Consider the following 21,119-nt stretch of genomic DNA (forward strand, 5'->3'; position numbering starts at 1 on the left):
GGAGCCGCATGTTCCCCGTTTAGGAACTTTATTCGAACCGACACACAACAAACATGTTTTGCCGTGTGGCTTCCTCAGTGTTATGGGCTCGAATGACAGCTTGGTATAATGGGATACATACAGGAGCGGCATGACAGCTTGGTATGCTGGGATACATACAGGAGCAGTATGATTGACAGCTAGGCATGCTGGGATACTCACATAATGGACTCGATAGACTTGGGTTTGATGAAGATGGCGACGGGGAAGAGCTGCGCCACCTGCAGACGCTTGATGGCGTTTCCGGAGACGTCCAGGATACAGTGCTTGCCCTAAGGGGATGGAACCAGAACAGACCAGCACATTAATCAGGGCTTGTGCGGGCTGGGTTTGTTGCCATGGAAACACAATGTGATGTCACACTAACCATGGCTGGTTCTGTTGCCATGGTGATGAAGTTAAAACATCTCACAGTGAAGTAAAATTTGTGCTTACAAGACATAACATCTCACGTCAAAGAATGACTTCTAAAGTTTACAGCACTTAACCCTTCAACATGGCTCCTGCATATCAGGTTACCAATGACCAGGAAGAAGCCATATACTATATGTCTCCTTCACAGCTTTGCATGATGGAGTTAAGCTTGGAGCATCATGGGAAGTCCTCAGAAATACCACTAAAGCATCATGGGATGCCCTCACAAAACAGATGTGCATCATGGGACTTTTCCCGCTATCATAGTATGCATAATGGGATAGATATGCGTTTCTACGTCTAGACTGAGGATTCATCTATAATGTGACCTTCATTTGTCATTGCCCGTCTCTGCTACTTCTTTAACTGAAGCTACGCTGGTTTTCCGTACAGGTTATTGTACTAACCCCATCTTTAACTGAAGCTACGCTGGTTCTGTACAGGCTATCGTTGTACTGACCTTATCTGCTACTTCTTTAACTGAAGCTGGTTTTCCGTACAGGTTATCGTTACTAACCCCATCTTTAACTGAAGCTACGCTGGTTCCGTACAGGTTATCGTTACTAACCCCATCTTTAACTGAAGCTACGCTGGTTTTCCGTACAGGTTATCGTTACTAACCCCATCTTTAACTGAAGCTACGCTGGTTCCGTACAGGTTATCGTTGTACTGACCTTATCTGCTACTTCTTTAACTGATGCTATGCTGGTTCCGTACAGGTTATCGTTACTAACCCCATCTTTAACTGAAGCTACGCTGGTTCTGTACAGGTTATCGTTGTACTGACCTTATCTGCTACTTCTTTAACTGAAGCTACACTGGTTCCATACAGGTTATCATTGTACTGCTGCTGATTTTCTGTACAGGTTATCGTTACTAACCCCATCTTTAACTGAAGCTACGCTGGTTCCGTACAGGTTATCGTTGTACTGACCTTATCTGCTACTTCTTTAACTGAAGCTACGCTGGTTCCATACAGGTTATCATTGTACTGCCCCGCCTCGATGAACAGGTGGTTCTGGATGTCCCGTTCCATCTGCTCACGGGAACCCACGAAGTGGTAATCCCTACCGTCCACCTCGTATTCCCGCTTTGACCGCGTCGTGTCTGTAACCATGGCAACAGTAACTTAGCAACAAGCAGCAGAGCAGCTATACAAGAGTGGTGATACTCTCTACAGCTAATGCCGTACATACTCTAAGTAACAAGAGAACGTGTAGCTTTCCTGACACCTGTTATACAAACAGAATATTTTTCTTACAATCATATGCTGTAATTCCTGACTTTTTCATTGTACTTTCACGTTCACGGTTTTCACGGTGACGACTGTAAAGTGAACTTATCATTACCGATAACAAATAATTTGTCTTGGTGATGATAACAAATACTATAAGTTCATCGTAAACAAGTAATTCCTAGAACAATGTACATTTTCTCAGACCATGAAAGTTTGGTACCGAGAAGACAAAGTGTATATCATCCCATATCAGAACATTTTCCTCACGTGTTACTTGTGCCCTTATAAAAGCAGAAGACTTTATTCACATGGTATACGTTAGTCCTATAAGTATAAATACAGAGGACTTAACTCATGTGGAACACATATACATGTATCGCATTATTAGTCCTATAAATACAGAAGACTTTACTCACGTGGTACACAGCTACCGAACTTGTCAGGAAACTCTGAGATGAGGTCATCATTTACGCGGTCCTGGGTAGGAAAAAATGCGAAGTTAACAACGGTCCGACTGTCTGTCTGTCTGTCCTTCACACACTTCACAGAACAGCATGTTTGTTCCTCTTTTCTTACATACATGTAACAAACTTAGAAGAGTGAAGCACAAACAATGCAATTTTAATGTGGTTACAATTTCATGTCTATGTTCTTCCTTCTTTCCCTTCATCCCTCTATCAATTCTCCCCCTAAACTGCTTCCCTCCATCTGTTCTTCTTACCTTCAATGGGCCTAGTATGATCACTGGTCTTGTGTATTTCACTGGAAAGAGAGGAGAATTTATGCTGTTATATTTTCTGTTCCAACCTGAGTGTTTCTACAGTAAGTACATGTATTACCTCTGGTACAATACTTATAGATCAGCTGAAACTTTATACATGTAGGTTGAAGAATTTATTTGATTCAGCCGATATCATTTTCTATGTTTTTTTCTAACAGTTACACTAACGAACTAAGAAGTAATATAATCAAAACTGTTGTCTGAATCATAATGAATAAGCACAACTTTGTGACTGCGGAAATGCTGTTTGTTTGTTACTTACACTCTTGTTGTACTACAGCTTGTTTGTTTGTTTGTTTGTTACTTACACTCTTGTTGTACAACAGCTTGTTTGTTTGTTTGTTTGTTACACTCTTGTATTGTACTACAGCTTGTTTGTTTGTTACTTACACTCTTGTTGTACGACAGCTTGTTTGTTTGTTTGTTACTTACACTCTTGTATTGTACTACAGCTTGTTTGTTTGTTACTTACACTCTTGTTGTACGACAGCTTGTTTGTTTGTTTGTTTGTTACTTACACTCTTGTTGTACAACAGCTTGTTTGTTTGTTTGTTACTTACACTCTTGTATTGTACTACAGCTTGTTTGTTTGTTACTTACACTCTTGTTGTACGACAGCTTGTTTGTTTGTTTGTTTGTTTGTTACTTACACTCTTGTTGTACGACAGCTTGTTTGTTTGTTTGTTTGTTACTTACACTCTTGTTGTACGACAGCTTGTTTGTTTGTTTGTTACGTACACTCTTGTATTGTACGACAGCTTGTTTGCTTGTTTGTTTGTTTGTTTGTTACTTACACTCTTGTTGTACGACAGCTTCGTAAGACAGAACTGGTTCATCGACGCCCCCTGTGAAGAGAACAGCAGAAGTCAGATCAGTTCTCCAGAGTGAGAACAGTGTTAGATAAACAGTGTTATAACTACTGTGCTGGGCTGGGAGAACCACACACACAACGTTACAGTCTCCCTTATATGGACCATGCATGGTCACTATGGCAACCGTAGCTATGGTGATGGTCACTATGGCAACCATAGCTATGGTGATGGTCACGACAAATGAAACAACAAAGTTTGGACCACACCTAGTCACTATGGCAAATGTAACTATGGTGATGGCCACGACAAATGAAACGTCAAAGTTTGGACCATGCAGTCACTATGGCGACCGTTACTATGGTGATGGTCACAACAGATGAGTGCCACACTTTGGATTTTTCCTTTATGGGTAGATTTTTTTGTTTTTAATCAATCAAAGTTCAATTTACAGGGAAATAATGCTTACAACAGTATGGATCTATATGTACTTATAAGGATACACAATCATGATACAGAAATGCCATGAAACACTTATGTTCATGCCCACATTCCACATGCAGAGGAACATTAAATAAATAATTCTCTCATTGTCAAACAAAGGTCCGGGGTCATACAGATGACCTGATGTCACTCTGATGTACTCGGAAATCTTGAGCAACGTTTCACTTCAACATCCATGAAGTTTAGACACCAAAGGTAGTGAGATTCGAGAGATAAGAGTTGCCCAGATAACTGGATAGGTTTGTAAAAATTCACGAATCTGCTTGAGTAAATGTCATTTTGCATGATTCAGTTCAACATTTTTGATTTGACTTCCATAACTTTTGCACTGTGAACTGTTGTGAATGATATATAAATACTAATACTCCAATTCAGTATATTCACTTTTAGGACTTAACATTGGCTCGAAAGTTCATTCCTTCACAAAGACTGGATTTGGACAGTAGATATTTGTTCGGTCCAATGTTTGAAGCAATTTGGAACCGTTATTTCCAACACAGAAGGATTCAGATTGTTCATGTTGAGCGTTGCTCTTAGACATTTGTGACATCAAATCACCCCATCAGAAACAGAGCTAGGAGATAAACTCATGCAGACAGAGTTTGAAGAAAGGAAAGCAGAAAAGACTGGCAAGCTGAACGGATGCAGGAGGACAGAGGGAAGGATTTACCCTCCGATTCGCCAGTAATTTCACCTGAGTGACAGAAGGAATGAAGACAAGATGGAGGAAAAGTCAAGCATGTGGCAAAATGACATGAATGATGTAAAAATGACGAGGAAAGATGAAAAAGCAAACTTTGCAAAACATGAAAACTTTGAATTACATGGTTTAAAACATTCTGAATGTAAAACTATAAATATCACATGTAGGGAGTAGATGTGTATTTTGTGGACTTTGTGGAAAACAAACAAAATAAACAACAGGAAGGGAAACAGGAGGGAGATATAGAGACAAAGGTGACATCTGGAGATCTCTAGAGGAGATACAGAGTACAGAGAAAGGTGTAACATTGAAAGAGATGATATAGAGATGGATGTAACATTTAGAAAGGGGATACAGGTGAGGAGATTACCTACATGTAGAGAGGTGATATAGAGACAGATGCAACAATTTGACATGGGACAGAGGGAGAGGTGACAAAAGAGAAAAGTGGACATCTAGAGAGGGGATACAGGCGAGGTGATTATCTACATGTAGTGAGGTGATATAGAGACAGATGCAGGGCTTTAGCCAGCTCGAAATTTTTTTCTGTCAGCCAATTACAATCGTCGCGAAAACCGCGAAAATTAATTAGAAGGACTGAACTGGGACCTTGAAAAATGGGTTTTAATGAGATTATCGTATGCGAAAGGGCGCCGACACACATTGTCAACAATCATAACAATAGCAAAACAAACAGTGTGTGGCTTTTACAGCCGTGGACAGCATCCCCCCAAGCCGCCTGTAGCTTCCACCAAGGAATTTTGTCCGTCAAGGTTGACGGATTGGTTTTAAAATTTTTCCGTCAGACGCAGCACATTTCCGTCAATTGACGGGAAAACGGACGCTGGCTAGAGCCCTGGACAGATGTAACAATTTGACATGGGACAGACGGAGAGGTGACAAAAGAGAAAAGTGGGCATCTAGAGAGGTGATTTAAAGCAGGACGTGACAACTTGTGAGACGGGACAAGAGAAATGTGCAACATCTAGAGAAGTGTAGGGACATCTAAACCATGAGGTCTGCGAGAAAAAATGAGTGAGAGTGAGTTCAGAGAGAGAGAGAGAAAGAAAGAGTGAGAGATAGAGAGAATGACAGACAGAAGTCATTCAGAAAGAAGTATAGAAGTATCAAGCCTCTTTGGCCAAGACATTTTGCATGTTTGTAAGGGAAACCTCTATATACTGCAAGTGCACACAGTAATAGTGCATCCGGAGAATTCATCAATAGTGGCAAAATTCTGGCTGCAAAGAGGCTGATTTGACAGAATGGACTAAAGTTGAGATTGAGAACGGGACAGAAACAGGTTTGAAACTGCACAGAAACAGAGTGGTTTGATTATGGACAGTGGAAAACGTGCTGTAAAAGAAGACTGAGGTGATGTGAGAGACTTTCAAGAGGTTAGACGAATGTTTCAGTTGAAAAGTTTCAGTATGAGCATGTTTTGGGGGTTTTACTGTTAGATCAGGCTAGGAGACTTCAAGCTTCCTTTAATGCTAGTTCACCTTTGTGCGCGGGGTAACCTATATCCGTTGTTTTTCAAAATAGGATATCTAGGAACATCAAGCCGACGGGTGGTAGTTTTAAACTGCAATATACTGAAAATATTGCAATTTGAAACCAACGTGACATCCCCAAATACCCTGTTTTTAAAAGCAATGGTTATAGGTTACCCAACAGATAAAGGTGAACTAGCATTACAGCAAAATAAAAAGCACAGCTACATTTGTACATGCAAATCAAGGAAACTAGAACAACCATACAGGAAGAACTTAAAGCTGACTGTTAGCAGCAGAGTCAGTATTAGAATGCAGAATTCTGTATCGAGTATTAGAGAGCATATTTCTATATCAGTTCAGCATAAAGGATTTTGCATTCCCAGTTCTAGTTGAAGCAGCAGTTACTAAACAGTAAGAAGTAGATTTAGAGTCAGTCCTGTGAGTTGCTTAGAAGGGAGACTGTTGTTATTTACCAGAGGGAGGGAGGAAGACATAACAGGGAGGAAACCAAGCCTGGAACAGAGTTCCTATGTTTCGCCATGGGTAATTTTGGTGTTGTCAGTTACTCTTTGGTTCGGCCAAAGGTCAAACTCTCTACAAGGTCCATTTTTGTTATAAAAAGATGAACCAAGAAGAATCAAGGGAATTGACTGTTCCAGGCTAGGCTGAGAGGAACTGCAGGATAGGAGGCGCTGGTGAGTGGAGTGTGAGGATGTTGGTAGAAACTGCAGGATAGGAGGCGCTGGTGTATGAATGTTGGTAGGAACTGCAGGATAGGAGGCGCTGGTGTATGGATGTTGGTAGGAACTGCAGGATAGGAGGCGCTGGTGTATGAATGTTGGTAGGAACTGCAGGATAGGAGGCGCTGGTGTATAAATGTTGGTAGGAACTGCAGGATAGGAGGCGCTGTTGTATGGAGTGTGAGGATGTTGGTAGGAACTGCAGGATAGGAGGCGCTGGTGTATGAATGTTGGTAGGAACTGCAGGATAGGAGGCGCAGTTGTATGGAGTGTGAGGATGTTGGTAGGAACTGCAGGATAGGAGGCGCAGTTGTATGCGGCGTGAGGATGCTGGTAGGAACGGCAAACTTACGGTAGCTACTCTCGCTATCACTGGCGTTAGTGGACACTTCTGTGGGAGCAATGCAGGGGGTCAGATATACACGCAACTTCTACTGAGGGTACCCAGGTACGATTTCTACCGAGGGTACCCTGGTACAACTTGTACCGAGGGTACCCAGGTGCAGCAACTGAAGGTACAACTTCTACAGGTACTGATGGTACCTAGGTACCATGGTAATGTCTGCTGGTACTGAGGCTACCACAAATGAGACCAAAGTACCCTCCAAAAGTTACCCAGGTACCTCAGTAATTTCTGAAGGTACCGACAATACCACAAGTACCAACAGTAAAGACCTCAGTACCCTCGTACTAATTATAAGTACCTGAGTTACCCCAGTTCCATACACAAAGGGAAAAAGGATCTTCCTACACTGCTATTCTTTCAGTTTTTCATGATATTCATTTTCATAAAAACAACAGAGTTTAGCTCCACAGAGGAAGACCCTTTCTGCCGAGGAATAGCACAAACAGAGGACTGGACCAGGTGCTGCACATGACTGGTCTCAACTGGGGCTATAGGCCAGGACTGCAAGGAACATTCTACAGTAAAAATCAACTTTTTTCTTTTTTTGATGGAAAACATCTGCACCATCATCAATCCTCTGTTTGTGTTGTGCAAATGTATGACATCATCAGCAAACAACAACATTAACAACATTCTATCAGCACAGTGAAGACACCGACACCCACTCCTCAGTAACTAATAACGACTGCACATGTTTAGGTACTGTTGATGAAGGTTTAAGTAATGAATACTCATTGCAGCAGTTACCCAATTGACCAAAGACAGCAGAAGCTGTCAGAAATGTTTCACCATTTACAAATCTTAATCCAGCTGCTGGAGTAACTTTCGTATTGAGTTTCCGGGGGTCAATGTTGGCAAATACACTTTTCATGTTGTCTTTTTTCCAAGACATTTGGTCAGACGTCTTTCGGTTTTCCATTTTGAGGCGCCACAAGTTGGCCAAAGCCTTCAGGTGTTTTGTTACGTCTTGGCAGACGTCTTAAGGTTCTGAGGAGCGAGTTTGCGGCGGACAGTCAGAGCGGGCCACACCTTCCCAGCAGTCACTGTTGGACACAGATTTGCCATCATGTCTGGTGGCCACTGCTCCCAGGGCAGCAGGGAGAGGAGAGAGAGGAGGACATAACATCACTACATCACCCTTGACCTTTAACCTCTAACACTAAACCCCTGACCTCTGGCCACAGTGGCCACCAGACACAGTTTCAAAACCTTGTCTGGTGGCCACTACTCCATAAGCGGCAGGGAGAAGAGAGCAAAAAAGGGACCGCTTAACCCCTTAACCTCTGACATTTCACCCCTTACCCCTGACACTTACGACTTCCAAATAACACTTTGCCCCTAACCTAAACAAGAATTACTATTCAGGCTGCAGGGAGGAGAGACAGGATACAACCTCTGACCCTGACCTCTCACCTTTAAACCCTACCCTTACAAAGGCAGTACAGAGGGAAAACATCACAGATGTGAGAGGAACACAGGATACTCACGCTCCATATCACTTGTGTCCATGTCGGAATCTTTGTTCTTGTAGAAGGGGAATTTCCGCGACAAAACCAGGTTTTTCTTCCTTTTGTCGCTCAATGATGACTGCAGGAAGAAAAACACTCAGCATCAACACCTTTAAGTTGTAACTACTCAAACACTCAGCACCAATACTTAGTTATGTTGTAACTACGGTCAATAAAAACAGACCTGCTGGGCAGCCACAGGGACATGTTGTCAGGAAAGATATATGACCTATGACCTACCCTGCTCCCAGGCTCGAGTGTTCCTCTGGTGAACTTGACTTGTTTCAACCGTGCTCTTTCTTTCCTCTCCACTCTGCAGAAACAAAGCCACAAAGTTTGTCAAACTCTCACCAACACTCTTTTTTTCTTATGCACCACCACCAGCCACACTACCGTCACCTCCCTGGCCAGGATACCCCGTAGTGGGTTTTGGCCAGTATTGATATAGATAAATAGAACACAACACAGCAACTGTAACAGCTGTAACAACTGTAGACACACACGTACAATAGTAACCATCGTAACAGTCTGTGATGACAACAGTAATCATTATGAAAACAGTAACCATGGCAGCAGTAACCATAACAGCAGAAACCCTGACAGCAGTAACCATGACAACTGCAAACATAACAGTAACCGTGACAGCAGTAACCATGACAGTATTAACCATGACAACAGTAACTATAACAGCAGTAACCATGACAATAGTAACTTAAACAACTGTAACTATTACAGCAGTGACTACAACAACAGTAACCATGGCAGCAGTAACCATGACAACAGTAACCATGCCTACCTCCTCTTGCTGGGGATAACTCCGAGGCCCTCCTCCTCGCCGGTTGCCGTGACGAGCCGCGCCTGCCACCACTCGTCGTCGCTGGCGTTCACGACGTGCAGAATGTCGCCGAACTTGAAGCTGAGTCCCTGGCTCGGCAGGCCGCTGTCCTTCGTCTTATCGTAGTCAAACAGAGCTCTGCAGTGAAATACACCTCAATCAACAACACAACATTTCTAACAAAACCCTAACCCTACCCTATCCAACCCCAACCACAACCCTGGCTCGGCAGGCCACTGTCCATCGTCTTGTCATCAGCAACATTTCTAACCCAACCCCTACCCAGCCCTAACCCCAACAGACAGGCCGCTGTCCTTCGTCTTGTCATAGTTAAACAGACGACTCAATAAAATGACACAAAATCACTTCCTCACGTGTAACTACTACCATATGACATTGCCAAGAAATATGCTTGTTGCCCAGGCAACAGTTCCCATGGTAACAGGCGTACTCACCTAACGTAGAGCGAGCGTTTCTGGCTGGTCTTGAGGCTGCCCGGGCTGACCGAGCTGTTCATCATCTGTTCCCGAAGGTCGTGGATCTTCGCCTCAAACCGGTTATAATCTGAAACATAAAACAGAACAAACCGGTTATAATCTGCAACATAAACCAGTACAAACCGGTTACACAAACCAGAACAAACCGGTTATAATCTGTAACACAAACCAGTACAAACCGGTTATAATCTCTAACATAAACCAGAACAAACCGGTTGTAATCTCTAACATAAACCAGAACAAACCGGTTGTAATCTGCAACATAAACCAGTACAAACCGGTTACACAAACCAGAACAAACCGGTTATAATCTCTAACATAAACCAGAATAAACCGGTTATAATCTCTAACATAAACCAGAACAAACCGGTTATAATCTCTAACATAAACCAGAAGAAACCAGTTATAATCTCTAACATAAACCAGAACAACCGGTTGTAATCTCTAACATAAACCAGTAAAAACTGGTTACATAATGAATCATCAAACAAGAAAAAATCAGTTATTATCTGGAATACAAACTGATAACACAAACCAGTACACACCAATTGCACAAACTAGAAGAAACCATTTACGCAAACCAGTACACACCGGTTACCAGAATACAAAACTGCCATGTTAATGTGAACAAAGGCCATGATGGCAGCTGGTCATGTGACTGTGTCATGTGACCTACTGCGTCATGTGACTGTGTCATGTGACTGATCATGTGACCTACCTTCTGGCCTGTACTGGGCGACGATGGTGACTGTGTCATGTGACTGGTCATGTGACCTACCTTCTGGCCTGTACTGGGCAACAATGGTGACTGCGTCATGTGACTGTGTCATGTGACTGATCATGTGACCTACCTTCTGGCCTGTACTGGGCGACGATGGTGACTGTGTCATGTGACCTACCTTCTGGCCTGTACTGGGCGACGATGGTGACCGCGTCATGTGACTGGTCATGTGACTGATCATGTGACCTACCTTCTGGCCTGTATTGGGCGACGATGGTGACTGCGTCATGTGACTGGTCATGTGACTGATCATGTGACCTACCTTCTGGCCTGTACTGGGTGACAATGGTGACTGTGTCATGTGACTGATCATGTGACCTACCTTCTGGCCTGTACTGGGCGACGATGGTGACTGTGTCATGTGACTGGTCATGTGACTGTGTCATGTGACCTACCTTCTGGCCTGTACTGGGCGACGATGGTGACCGCGTCAGGTGACTGGTCATGTGACTGATCATGTGACCTACCTTCTGGCCTGTATTGGGCGACGATGGTGACTGCGTCATGTGACTGGTCATGTGACTGGTCATGTGACTGATCATGTGACCTACCTTCTGGCCTGTACTGGGCGACGGTGACTGCGTCATGTGACTGGTCATGTGACTGATCATGTGACCTACCTTCTGGCCTGTACTGGGCGACGATGGTGACTGCGTCATGTGACTGGTCATGTGACTGGTCATGTGACTGATCATGCGACCTACCTTCTGGCCTGTACTGGGCGACGATGGTGACTGCGTCTCCGGCGCCCTTCAGCGCGGCTGCCGCTTCTTCATGTGTGGCGGTGGACAAGTCTTCTCCGTTTACCTGCAGCAGGGGAAACATTCAAGGGGGGTTAGGTCATCACCAGCCAAGCACAGGGGCTTCACCAGCCAACAAAAACAACTGTATGAGACCAAAGGCCTTCCCCGTTTACCTACAGCAGTGGAAACATTCACAGGGGGTGAGGTCATCGCACGGCTAACACAAGCTAATCACATGGGGCTAGGTCATCGCACGGATTACACAAGGCACCAAAACAACTGTATGAGACCAAAGGACAACAACAAGACTGGCAATAAAAATGTATTATTGCCATGACGACGATTGAGGGTACAACAATACAGCTCAAATCAGAAATAGACTGGAACTTCCCTGTCGCACTATCCCTGGCACAATATACTAGCCCACCTGTAACATAAACCTACAGCCAGCAGAAATGTACTATCCCCGGTACAGCACAATGGTCTGCCAGTGACCTAAACCTACAGCTGAGCACTACAGAAGTATTTCCTGTCTGCCTGTGGCCTATGGCTTGAATAAGCTCTAGAAAAGAAAATGTATCCTTCATAACATAACATAACAACCAAGGCAACGTGATCCATTGTGCAGAGTTCCCTGTCTAGTTTCAAAGGACAAATTCCTCCAGGGAGGAAGTGTGACCTACATTCCACCATTGCATACCAGAGGTACATCTGGAACAGATTTGGGGGGGGAGGGCTTGCATACCCAGCATACTGCATTCCTGTGGAAATGCCTGTGCAATTCCTAGAATTTTTGCAGACTGAATGCTATACAAGTTCCTCCAGGGAGGAAGTGTGACCTAAATTCCACCATTGCATACCAGAGATACATCTGGAACAGATTTGGGGAGGGGGGGAGGGCTTGCATACCCAGCATACTGCATTCCTGTGGAAATGCCTGTGCAATTCCTAGAATTTTTGCAGACTGAATGCAATATATACCACTTGACGACTCCCCTGAGGCGTCGTCAAAAACAACTGTGTGAGACCACAGGCCCCACAAAAATGTCGGATGTAGATGTTGGTGGGTGGGGAACAGCTTTGCTGTGGACGCTGGCCTGTGAGCGATGAGGGAAGCTACTCAGAGGCATTTCTTTAACCCAGCTTTGACTGGCTGTATTTACATCCACAATAATAAGCTTATGAAGGTTCCACTGATGGTCAAATGTTCTAACGTTACACCCTACTTCTGGAATTTTTGGTAAAACGTGGAAAGTAGCTACAACGACCACATATACTGTTTGGGTGGCTTGTATTTGCTTTACAGCAGCACTGGAAAGCAGAGATTGTCTACCAGGTCTGCATGAAGACACACCACCAGAAGAAAGCTAACGGTTACCTAAGATAGTGGTTAGTGGGGCAGGCCGGAGGCTTTTCAGTTTTGATGGACACACACTTTGTAAATACAAAACACAGCACAGCATAGCACAGACAGCAATCAAGGTTATATATCATTACGGCTGGAGGTTATGATTGAAACTGCCTATGATTTGCCATTCTAAGGTTAAAGGTCGTTCATCACCATGGCAACCCTCACCGATAAGATCTGGTCTCCTCTCCTGAGCTCCCCGCTGAGGTCAGCGACCCCTCCGGCCAGGATGAAGGAGATGAAGATGCCCTCCCCATCTTCTCCTCCAACGATGTTGAACCCCAGCCCGGTGTTCCCTTTCTTCAAGGTCACGGTACGAGGTTCCCTGGATAAACATATAGGAAAAAAAACATAAGTATACTGTCACTTTACTGTGCCCCCCTCCCCACAGCCCAGTGTTCCCTCTCTTCAAGGTCACAGTACGAGGTTCCCAGGACAAACATAGGAAAAATCATAAGTACAGAACACAATTTACTGTGCCCCCCTCCCCACAATGTTGAAACTCAGCAAGGTCACGGTGCAAGGTTCCATGAACGAAAACAGAAATCGTTATGCAAATTTGACTGTTACAGTAACCTCACCCCCCACCATGGAGGGGACACATGAGGAAAACAGTATTATTCAGAGAAAACATACACCTTACTAACTTTCTTACACGCACACACGCACACACACACACACACACACACACATGTGCACATATGCATACGCACACACACATACATACATACACACATCTGCCAATTGTAATTTGTACTAGTACATTCTACATGTACATCCCTCCCCATGTCTGTTGTAACAACTGGGTCACTCACAACAGGTTAAGATTTCTGCATAGATAAAAACCATTAGAAATGCTCCACCCAGGCCACTTACAATTTTATTTGTGTTAGAATGGACATGTGTGTGCCAACAGCTTTAAACAGCTTCCTCCCATCCCTACATAGTACATCAGTCAACTGACGTAGGATAAAATCTGTCATATTTCATGTCATGATGAAACAGCGGAAAACTGAAGAGTAGGTCGCATGTATCTGTGAAACATGCATGTTTATTTTATGGAAAGGACCTGTCTGTTACCATGTATAAGATACCCTATAGAATGTTCTAGCTCCAACTCTGTATCAGTATCTGTTATCTATGTAGTCATTAAAATGGCCCTTTGGCGTAACACACCAGCTCCGCAGGCACGCGGTGCGGCAGCAGCTGGTTATATTACACCGAATGACCCGTCACACCTAGCTTTTGCACATCTGCAAGTATTCTTTAACACTATCCAGCGAGAGTAAGACCATGATAACAGATAGAAAGATACATAGCTAGTAAGTAAAACAGTATCGCACCATCCGACATGTCCCCTCCCCATGTTCTAGCCAGGCCCATCCCATCCGACCTGACACAGTTTTTCTGCCTGAGGAGAAAAGCTTTATCCAAAACAATGCGAGGAAATCTCACAACACAAAGGACTGTGGGACGCACGACCGCCCGGAATGTACCACCCCAGGGTCAGCCGAGACGTAACCATGGTGATGACCCAGGGTCAACAAGGCTGTTACCATGGCGATGACCCATGCAGGTCAGGGGTGACAATACCGTCTGAACAGCAGGACTGACCCTCCCTGTATGGACATATATCTATAGTGCAGACTGAATGCTGAAGTCACACATATGGTGGCCTAGTCTGGCCATTCCTTGTTCATACAGTGATCTGTTAGTGTTGAACACTGTACATAGAACATGCCTAACTTACAATATGCTTTACTTGGTGTTTCCCTGAGTTCTAACAATGGGAATCAAAAACATATTGCTTGTTAATTCAATTGTGATGTATCAGAATGCAGGAAATTTGTTGGTTGTACCATATGGAGCTGCTAGGCAATCCAAGCCACTGGAGAAGGCTGTGTGATAATTTTGTAGCCTGGTATCCAGCCGTAATATAGTTCCTGAGTCTCTTCTCTCCTCTCCACAAATTGTGGAGTGGAGAGAAGAGACTCTGGAACTATATTAAGGCTGGATACCAGGCTAATAATTTTACAGTCTACAGAAGCCAAGGGGCAATGTGAGGGGATGTCAGTTAAAACATAATTAGCTTACTCACTAAATTACTGCTAAATTGTGTAAATCAGGAGGAGGAGAAGTCTTTGGGGAGGTGTTAGGTGCCATTATCCCCCTCCTTACAAACCCGACCCAAACACAGACCCAAACACAGGCCGGTATGTGTGGTTAGAGCCCTATGATTGGCAGGAGCCTGGTATGTGTAGTTGAGCACCCTATGATTACCAATGGAAAATATTACTGGGATGTCAGTGGATCCTCATTAGCTAACTGCTTCTTTCTGTAAGCAAGCTGTAAGTGATGATGAGGAGACCTCTATGAGAAGTCTATGGGAAGGTGTTACTAACTGATAGGTCCCATTATCCCCCTCTATCTGTGAGTCCCTCCCATCATGCATACCCAAACACAGGCCTGGTATGTGTAGTTGAGCCCCTATGATTACCTTGTTAAACACGCCTCCCTGCAGACAAAGGTCACTTGTCAACAAGACACTTCATAGAGCTGTTGACCTCTGACCTGCAAGGTCGTGTCAAGGTCTCAATCACCAGGTACAAAGGTCGATCACCCCTGCTGTGAATCCCATGTCCTTAGAACTGTAACTATTAAACTGGAGTGAAGAAGACTTTGGCAACACCAATTCAATTTCTTTGTTCACAGGTTAAATACAAATAATGCAGGAAATTGCCAGAGCATGAGGGAAATTCAGGTCTATCATCTAGACGTTTTCTTCCCAACATGTGTTCTCATGGTATCCCGTTTAAAGTTTATAAAAAAAAGTCAGAGAACCGACAGTTTAACTTGGTCTGGCCTTCTTGCGGGAATGTAGACATAAGAAGCATTCCATTGAAAAATGCAATTTCCGGGTAAGACTTCACAATGTACATGCTGTACCGACAAGTTGGAGAAGAACACTTCACACAAAATCTGTGGAATTTTCTAAAAGGTTGGAAGGCACTTACTCTGTCATTGATGTAACCTATTCCTGTTCAACTGGATTTTACTCCTCACTGATTCCCAACCTTTGTCTACATTGTCAGCCTGGATTTCTTGTGCCCTTTTAACTCACTCTGAGTCTAACCCATACAGTCCTGCCGCTCTCTAAAACCTGTGTGTTGTGAAAACCAACCTCAGCACATTTACATACATGTACATGTATACACACATGCTGGGCTGTTTACACTCGAAACCTGACTCTGTTGGCCTCTCTACAAAACAAGACTAAATTCTGCACAAGAGGCAATTTACATTTCAGTTTCTCCACAACACTGGCTCAAAATCACCACAAAAGCTACTAAACACTGAGTGGGATGAAAAAAAAATTAAAAGCCCTGCTCCATAATAGTGTCAATTAGGCCTCCAAATGTATCTGCCAACATTCAAAGGGTTTTACCCTCCAAAATGCATGAATCATATACATAATTCAAAAGTCATAACAAATTGAACTTCATTTATTGCGAACATTTTCTTGTTGCTGTAAAACATTAGAATATGTATATTCACTACTGAGTATATATATATGTATATATATTATATATATAAACATATGTATACCCTAATATTTCCAATTATTTGTTCTCACACACGTATCTTCAGTTTCAGACGTAATGTTTGCCAGTGACAACAGACATTTCAAGCTTTTACCAAAGAAAAAGGCCATTCCATACGTCTACAGTAAGGACTTACTCAGAACACTCACTCACACACACTCACTTTCCGGTTTAGCATCCGTTGTTCCCTAACATCTTACAAGGGTTGGGATGTCACACGTCAGACTATATCAGATGTTTCCTCAACTCAAACCAAAGAACTTCCTTAAGACTTCCTCATAACTTTCCTGAAGGTTCCTTAGGGGTGCACAAACCCAAAAAATATTAAGTATTTTCGCCAACTGATTTCTTTACATACTTAACTGACTCGTGCTTTACAACTAACGTTACATCATTCTGTATTCAGATGTTTGCTCAACTCCAACCAAACGACTTCCTTAAGACTTCCTCATAACTTTCCTGAAGGTTCCTTAGAGGTGTGCAAACCCAAGAGATATTCAGTCATTTCACACTAACTGATTCCTCCTTTAAACCAAGTGCCCAGAAGTCCATGAGAAAAGCAGCACACCTGATCATGTCAGCTTTGATTATACCTTCCTTCCCCAGAACCCAGCAATAAACTTCAACTTCACACCACACTTTACAGTAAAACATTTCCTTAGCCAACTCCAGGCCTCCCTAAACATTCTCTAAGGCTAGGCAAACCCAGAGCTAATTGCTCAGTCATTCTGCAAACCTGTAAGTCTCAGGTCATCAACCCAAACCCATCCACCTGCAGTCTGACTGGAGGACAGCTATAAAACCTGATGACTTCTGCTGGGATCATTCTCAGGGCTCGAAATACCACCTGCAGTGGTCCATGTACTGGGTATATGCAGGTTATTGCAGGTAAAATTGGAGCTGTGCAGGTATTTCTGGTGTGTACCTGCACCTAGCCTGCACTGGTCCATGTACTGGGTATATACAGGTTAGTGCAGGTAAAATTGGAGCTGTGCAGGTATTTCTGGTGTCTACCTGCACCTAACCTGCACTGGTCCAGGTACTGGGTATATACAGGTTAGTGCAGGTAAAAGTTGGGCTAGCAAGTATTTCCCATGTCTACCTGCAACAGGTTGTAGTGCGCTAGTAAGCACTGTGTATTATTGTCAAGTGAATTTTTCTTTGCTGTACAAGTTGTACATTTTTATTTAGTTTCTATGCAATACAGTCTTTCCTTACTTCCTTTTTTTTAGCAAAACGGTGTGACGTTATGTAGTAAAAAAAGGTTGATTTATCAAATTCTAGGGTATATTTGAATGGTGCAGGTATTAAACATTTCTCTGGTGCAGGTAATTTCAAAAGTTACCTGCAACAGTGCAACTAGACAGAAAAAAGTATTTCGAGCCTTACAAGCCATCATCCGGCTAATCTGTGCCTCTATCTCAGCCCTCAGCTTTGGTTATGGTTATGGACTTGGGCATGGGAGAGAGTTAGAGGCTGGCAATGTTTATTGGGACTGGAAAAATGTAATTTTAAGTCAATTTTGTGGTCATTTCTTTCACGGTAGGTACAGCGCACAAGCCCATTACTACGTTTGTGAAGGTTAGACATCCAGGTAAACAATATTCAGAGGTATTTCAACCTCTACAACTAAATAAAATGTGAAAATTTACTCCCAAAGGTTTCGAGTGACATCCATGCTGAAGACGAGTTTTAATAAATGATTTTAATAGATTTTGGACCCCTAACAGCTTTCTTGGCACTGTAGTAGAACTTCTTCCAGTATCTTGTATTCTGGTCATTGAATGTAGAATTCTTATACTTGGGAAGAAGTGACAGAAGTTTGGACCCTCCAGTTTCATTTGTTATCTTTGAATCGCGAAGTTGGACTGCAGTAGCCTAAGGACAAACTCGTCCGACTGTAGGTACTAATTATTACCTGTTCTGAGAGACCTTCAGCTATAAGGCCAACCTGGTCACGTTTTGCTACACAGCCGGTCTTAAACTGGCGAAGCAGAAAAACTACTGATGCAAAACTGGTGGGGACAGGTTTTGGACACAAACACAGGAACCCACCCCTAAACTGGCAGTGTTTTATTCTGACAGTTAGTTTGTGGGTTGTTTTGGATGAATGAAATTGTGGATTTTAAAGCACCAAAATTGCTTTTTCACATCTCAAATATGATATGTCAGCTCGGAGGCCTCCAAATACAGGCATACACAAATACACCCAGGGGTGGTAAAATAGTGAAGATACTGAGATAGATAATGAACATGATACCGTGGTAAGTTCATACATAGCCTAATACTACTTTAAAGAGTCATGCTTGTCAAAGAAATGACAGAAATTGAGACTTTTTTTTCACCATGGTTTAGGATTTTACTGTGGTCAATATTGACCAAAGGAGGCCATATACAATGTTTTGGGAGTTGTTTGGAAAGTCGTTTGGGGAGTTGTTTGGGGGGTTGTTTTGGGGGGGGGTTGTATTTGTGACATGAATATGAAAACAGGACTGAACAATGGCCTGTCAGTCAGTCCAATTAACACCTATTCACACCTGCCACACCTGTGGGAAACAATACACACCTGTATGACATCACAGGTACCAGGCACAGGTACCCCATACCTGCAAACACCTGTATGACATCACAAGTACCAGGCACAGGTAACCCACACCTGTAGTAAACACCTGGGTGACATCACTGGTACCTGGCACAGGTACTCCACACCTGCACACACCTGTATGACATCACAAGTACCAGGCACAGGTAACCCACACCTGTACACACCTGTATGACATCCCTGTTTATTTCACATTGAGCACTAGTGCTGCACTAAAACTGAAAATGTTTAGGTTTAGGTAAAATAAACTATTGCTAATATCTAACAATTCTAACAATAATTCTACTTGATGAATACTAGTAACATTAGAGACAGACTAACCATGCATACTTATAATAATAGTTATATAGTTGAATGTTATGTTGATAACAGTATGCTGCAACAGAAATGTACAACATTGTCTCCTTTTTGCATAGAGTTGCACATGAATTAGCCTAGCTGCATGTAGGCAGATATATGAACAGGGCATAATATACTCAGACGTCATATCATATTGAATAACTCTGTTTCTGTATGTGGTAAAATTGGCTTCATATGCAATGGACTGTAACAAGCTTTATTAGTCTTTATATGTGGCCAGGATCATGATGTAGAATTCATTTATGATATCATTATGGCACGTTGGACACAGCCTCTCAATGGGGTTATCTGGGGGTAGTGTAATGTAGGTGTAGACCTGATATGTGCGTTTATGACATGGTTATCGGCCAGGCTGTGGTGGGAATTAGGTCACATAATTTCGGCAGTAATTATACCTCCTTAAGGGATAAGTGGCACTTCTGAAAACATCTCACAAACACAGTTTTACATACCCAATGTTCTACCTACTACCTGCTGCTTAGGAAAGTAAGCCAGGACACTAAACAACACGCTCCTTGGATCCAGGGCTAACATCAAATATCCACATAAGGACATCTTTTTGCACATCCCATTTTTCATCACCATTTTTCTACGTCTTGTTTGTTTTAATCCAGATGTCTTCAAGTAAAACAAATACATGCAAATGCAAAAACAACAAATGACAACAAATTTACGGCTTTGGTTGTCAATTTATCAGATAACATGTTGTCAAACTTCTTTTGAGATCTTCTGAAAAATAGACTGATATTAGTGATAAATAAAAGATAAACACTGGACAAAAGCTAAAACAACAAATAATGACAAATTGATCTAGATGCAAATTCATCAGTGACATGTTGTCAACTTCTTTTGAGATCTGAAAAATCTGCTACACTGATCAATAAAAGATACTGGACAAAATTGATCTTCCTACATTCCTCTGCACCATGTGTTCAGTACTGCTGTGCCATGTGTTACAAACAAACCTGCACACACATGTAAAGCTGAGAACACGCGCACACTGGGAACAGGAATTCTGATGTGTGCTGGAAAAACATTGTCTCCTGTCACAACCAACAAGTGATCGGGCTACACAAAAAACTGTCCTGTTGTTTTCTGAGAAGAAAGAAAATCGTCCAACATGACCCCTGCGTCAGGGATCCCAGCAGCAGTATAATCAAACAATGGATACGAATGACTTACACCAAAATAAACGACTGAACAGTGTTCAAACCTCGGAAAGTTTGTTTTTAATTTCACATAGGAACACATCAAATAAAGTGTTGATTTTTGTCCACCTACATTGTACAGTTTATAAGAAATTGACCTAAAGAACAGGAGAAAGGAACCGAAGGCAGGTACGAAAGTGAGACATCAGAAACGGCCGTAACCCCAGGAATGACAGCCCCCCTCCCCACCCTGCCTAACCTGATAATTACCCAGATTAGCAGAGTTTACTGAAGCCCACGGGAGGGATTCACCCTGCTGTCAGGGCCATAATTCACCCAGCATTAACATAACAACAGCCACCTACATGTACCAGGGTACAGACAACCACACAGCTACTCTTCACTATAGCCCCCCTTCCCACTCCTCATAACCTTACAAGTACCCCAGATTAGTGAAGTTTACTGAAGCCTACTGTCTAGTGCTGTCATCCCCATAACTCACCCTG

At 43.0% G+C, this 21,119-nt stretch overlaps 1 protein-coding gene across 15 annotated transcripts in view; it reads right to left on the reverse strand.

The window, feature by feature from the left end:
- The window catches only part of LOC118427794 (disks large homolog 2-like), a 104,620-nt gene that overhangs the window by 3,094 nt on the left and 80,407 nt on the right, over positions 1–21,119 (reverse strand). For 11 of the 15 annotated variants that reach the window (XM_035837743.1, XM_035837742.1, XM_035837737.1 and 8 more), the window contains 14 exons: positions 13,070–13,226; positions 11,455–11,557; positions 9,928–10,036; positions 9,434–9,610; positions 8,878–8,950; positions 8,617–8,716; positions 8,159–8,209; positions 7,076–7,114; positions 4,455–4,478; positions 3,266–3,316; positions 2,412–2,452; positions 2,107–2,167; positions 1,388–1,560; positions 202–311 (listed from right to left, as the gene is read on the reverse strand). In XM_035837743.1, the coding sequence (XP_035693636.1) occupies positions 202–311; positions 1,388–1,560; positions 2,107–2,167; positions 2,412–2,452; positions 3,266–3,316; positions 4,455–4,478; positions 7,076–7,114; positions 8,159–8,209; positions 8,617–8,716; positions 8,878–8,950; positions 9,434–9,610; positions 9,928–10,036; positions 11,455–11,557; positions 13,070–13,226 (1,269 nt within the window). The remainder of the gene's footprint in view (positions 1–201; positions 312–1,387; positions 1,561–2,106; positions 2,168–2,411; positions 2,453–3,265; positions 3,317–4,454; positions 4,479–7,075; positions 7,115–8,158; positions 8,210–8,616; positions 8,717–8,877; positions 8,951–9,433; positions 9,611–9,927; positions 10,037–11,454; positions 11,558–13,069; positions 13,227–21,119) is intronic. The other 4 variants (XM_035837739.1, XM_035837738.1, XM_035837741.1 and 1 more) reach the window with 4 other exon arrangements.

Source organism: Branchiostoma floridae, chromosome 12 (genome assembly GCF_000003815.2).
Source record: "Branchiostoma floridae strain S238N-H82 chromosome 12, Bfl_VNyyK, whole genome shotgun sequence".
Lineage (NCBI taxonomy): Eukaryota > Metazoa > Chordata > Leptocardii > Amphioxiformes > Branchiostomatidae > Branchiostoma > Branchiostoma floridae.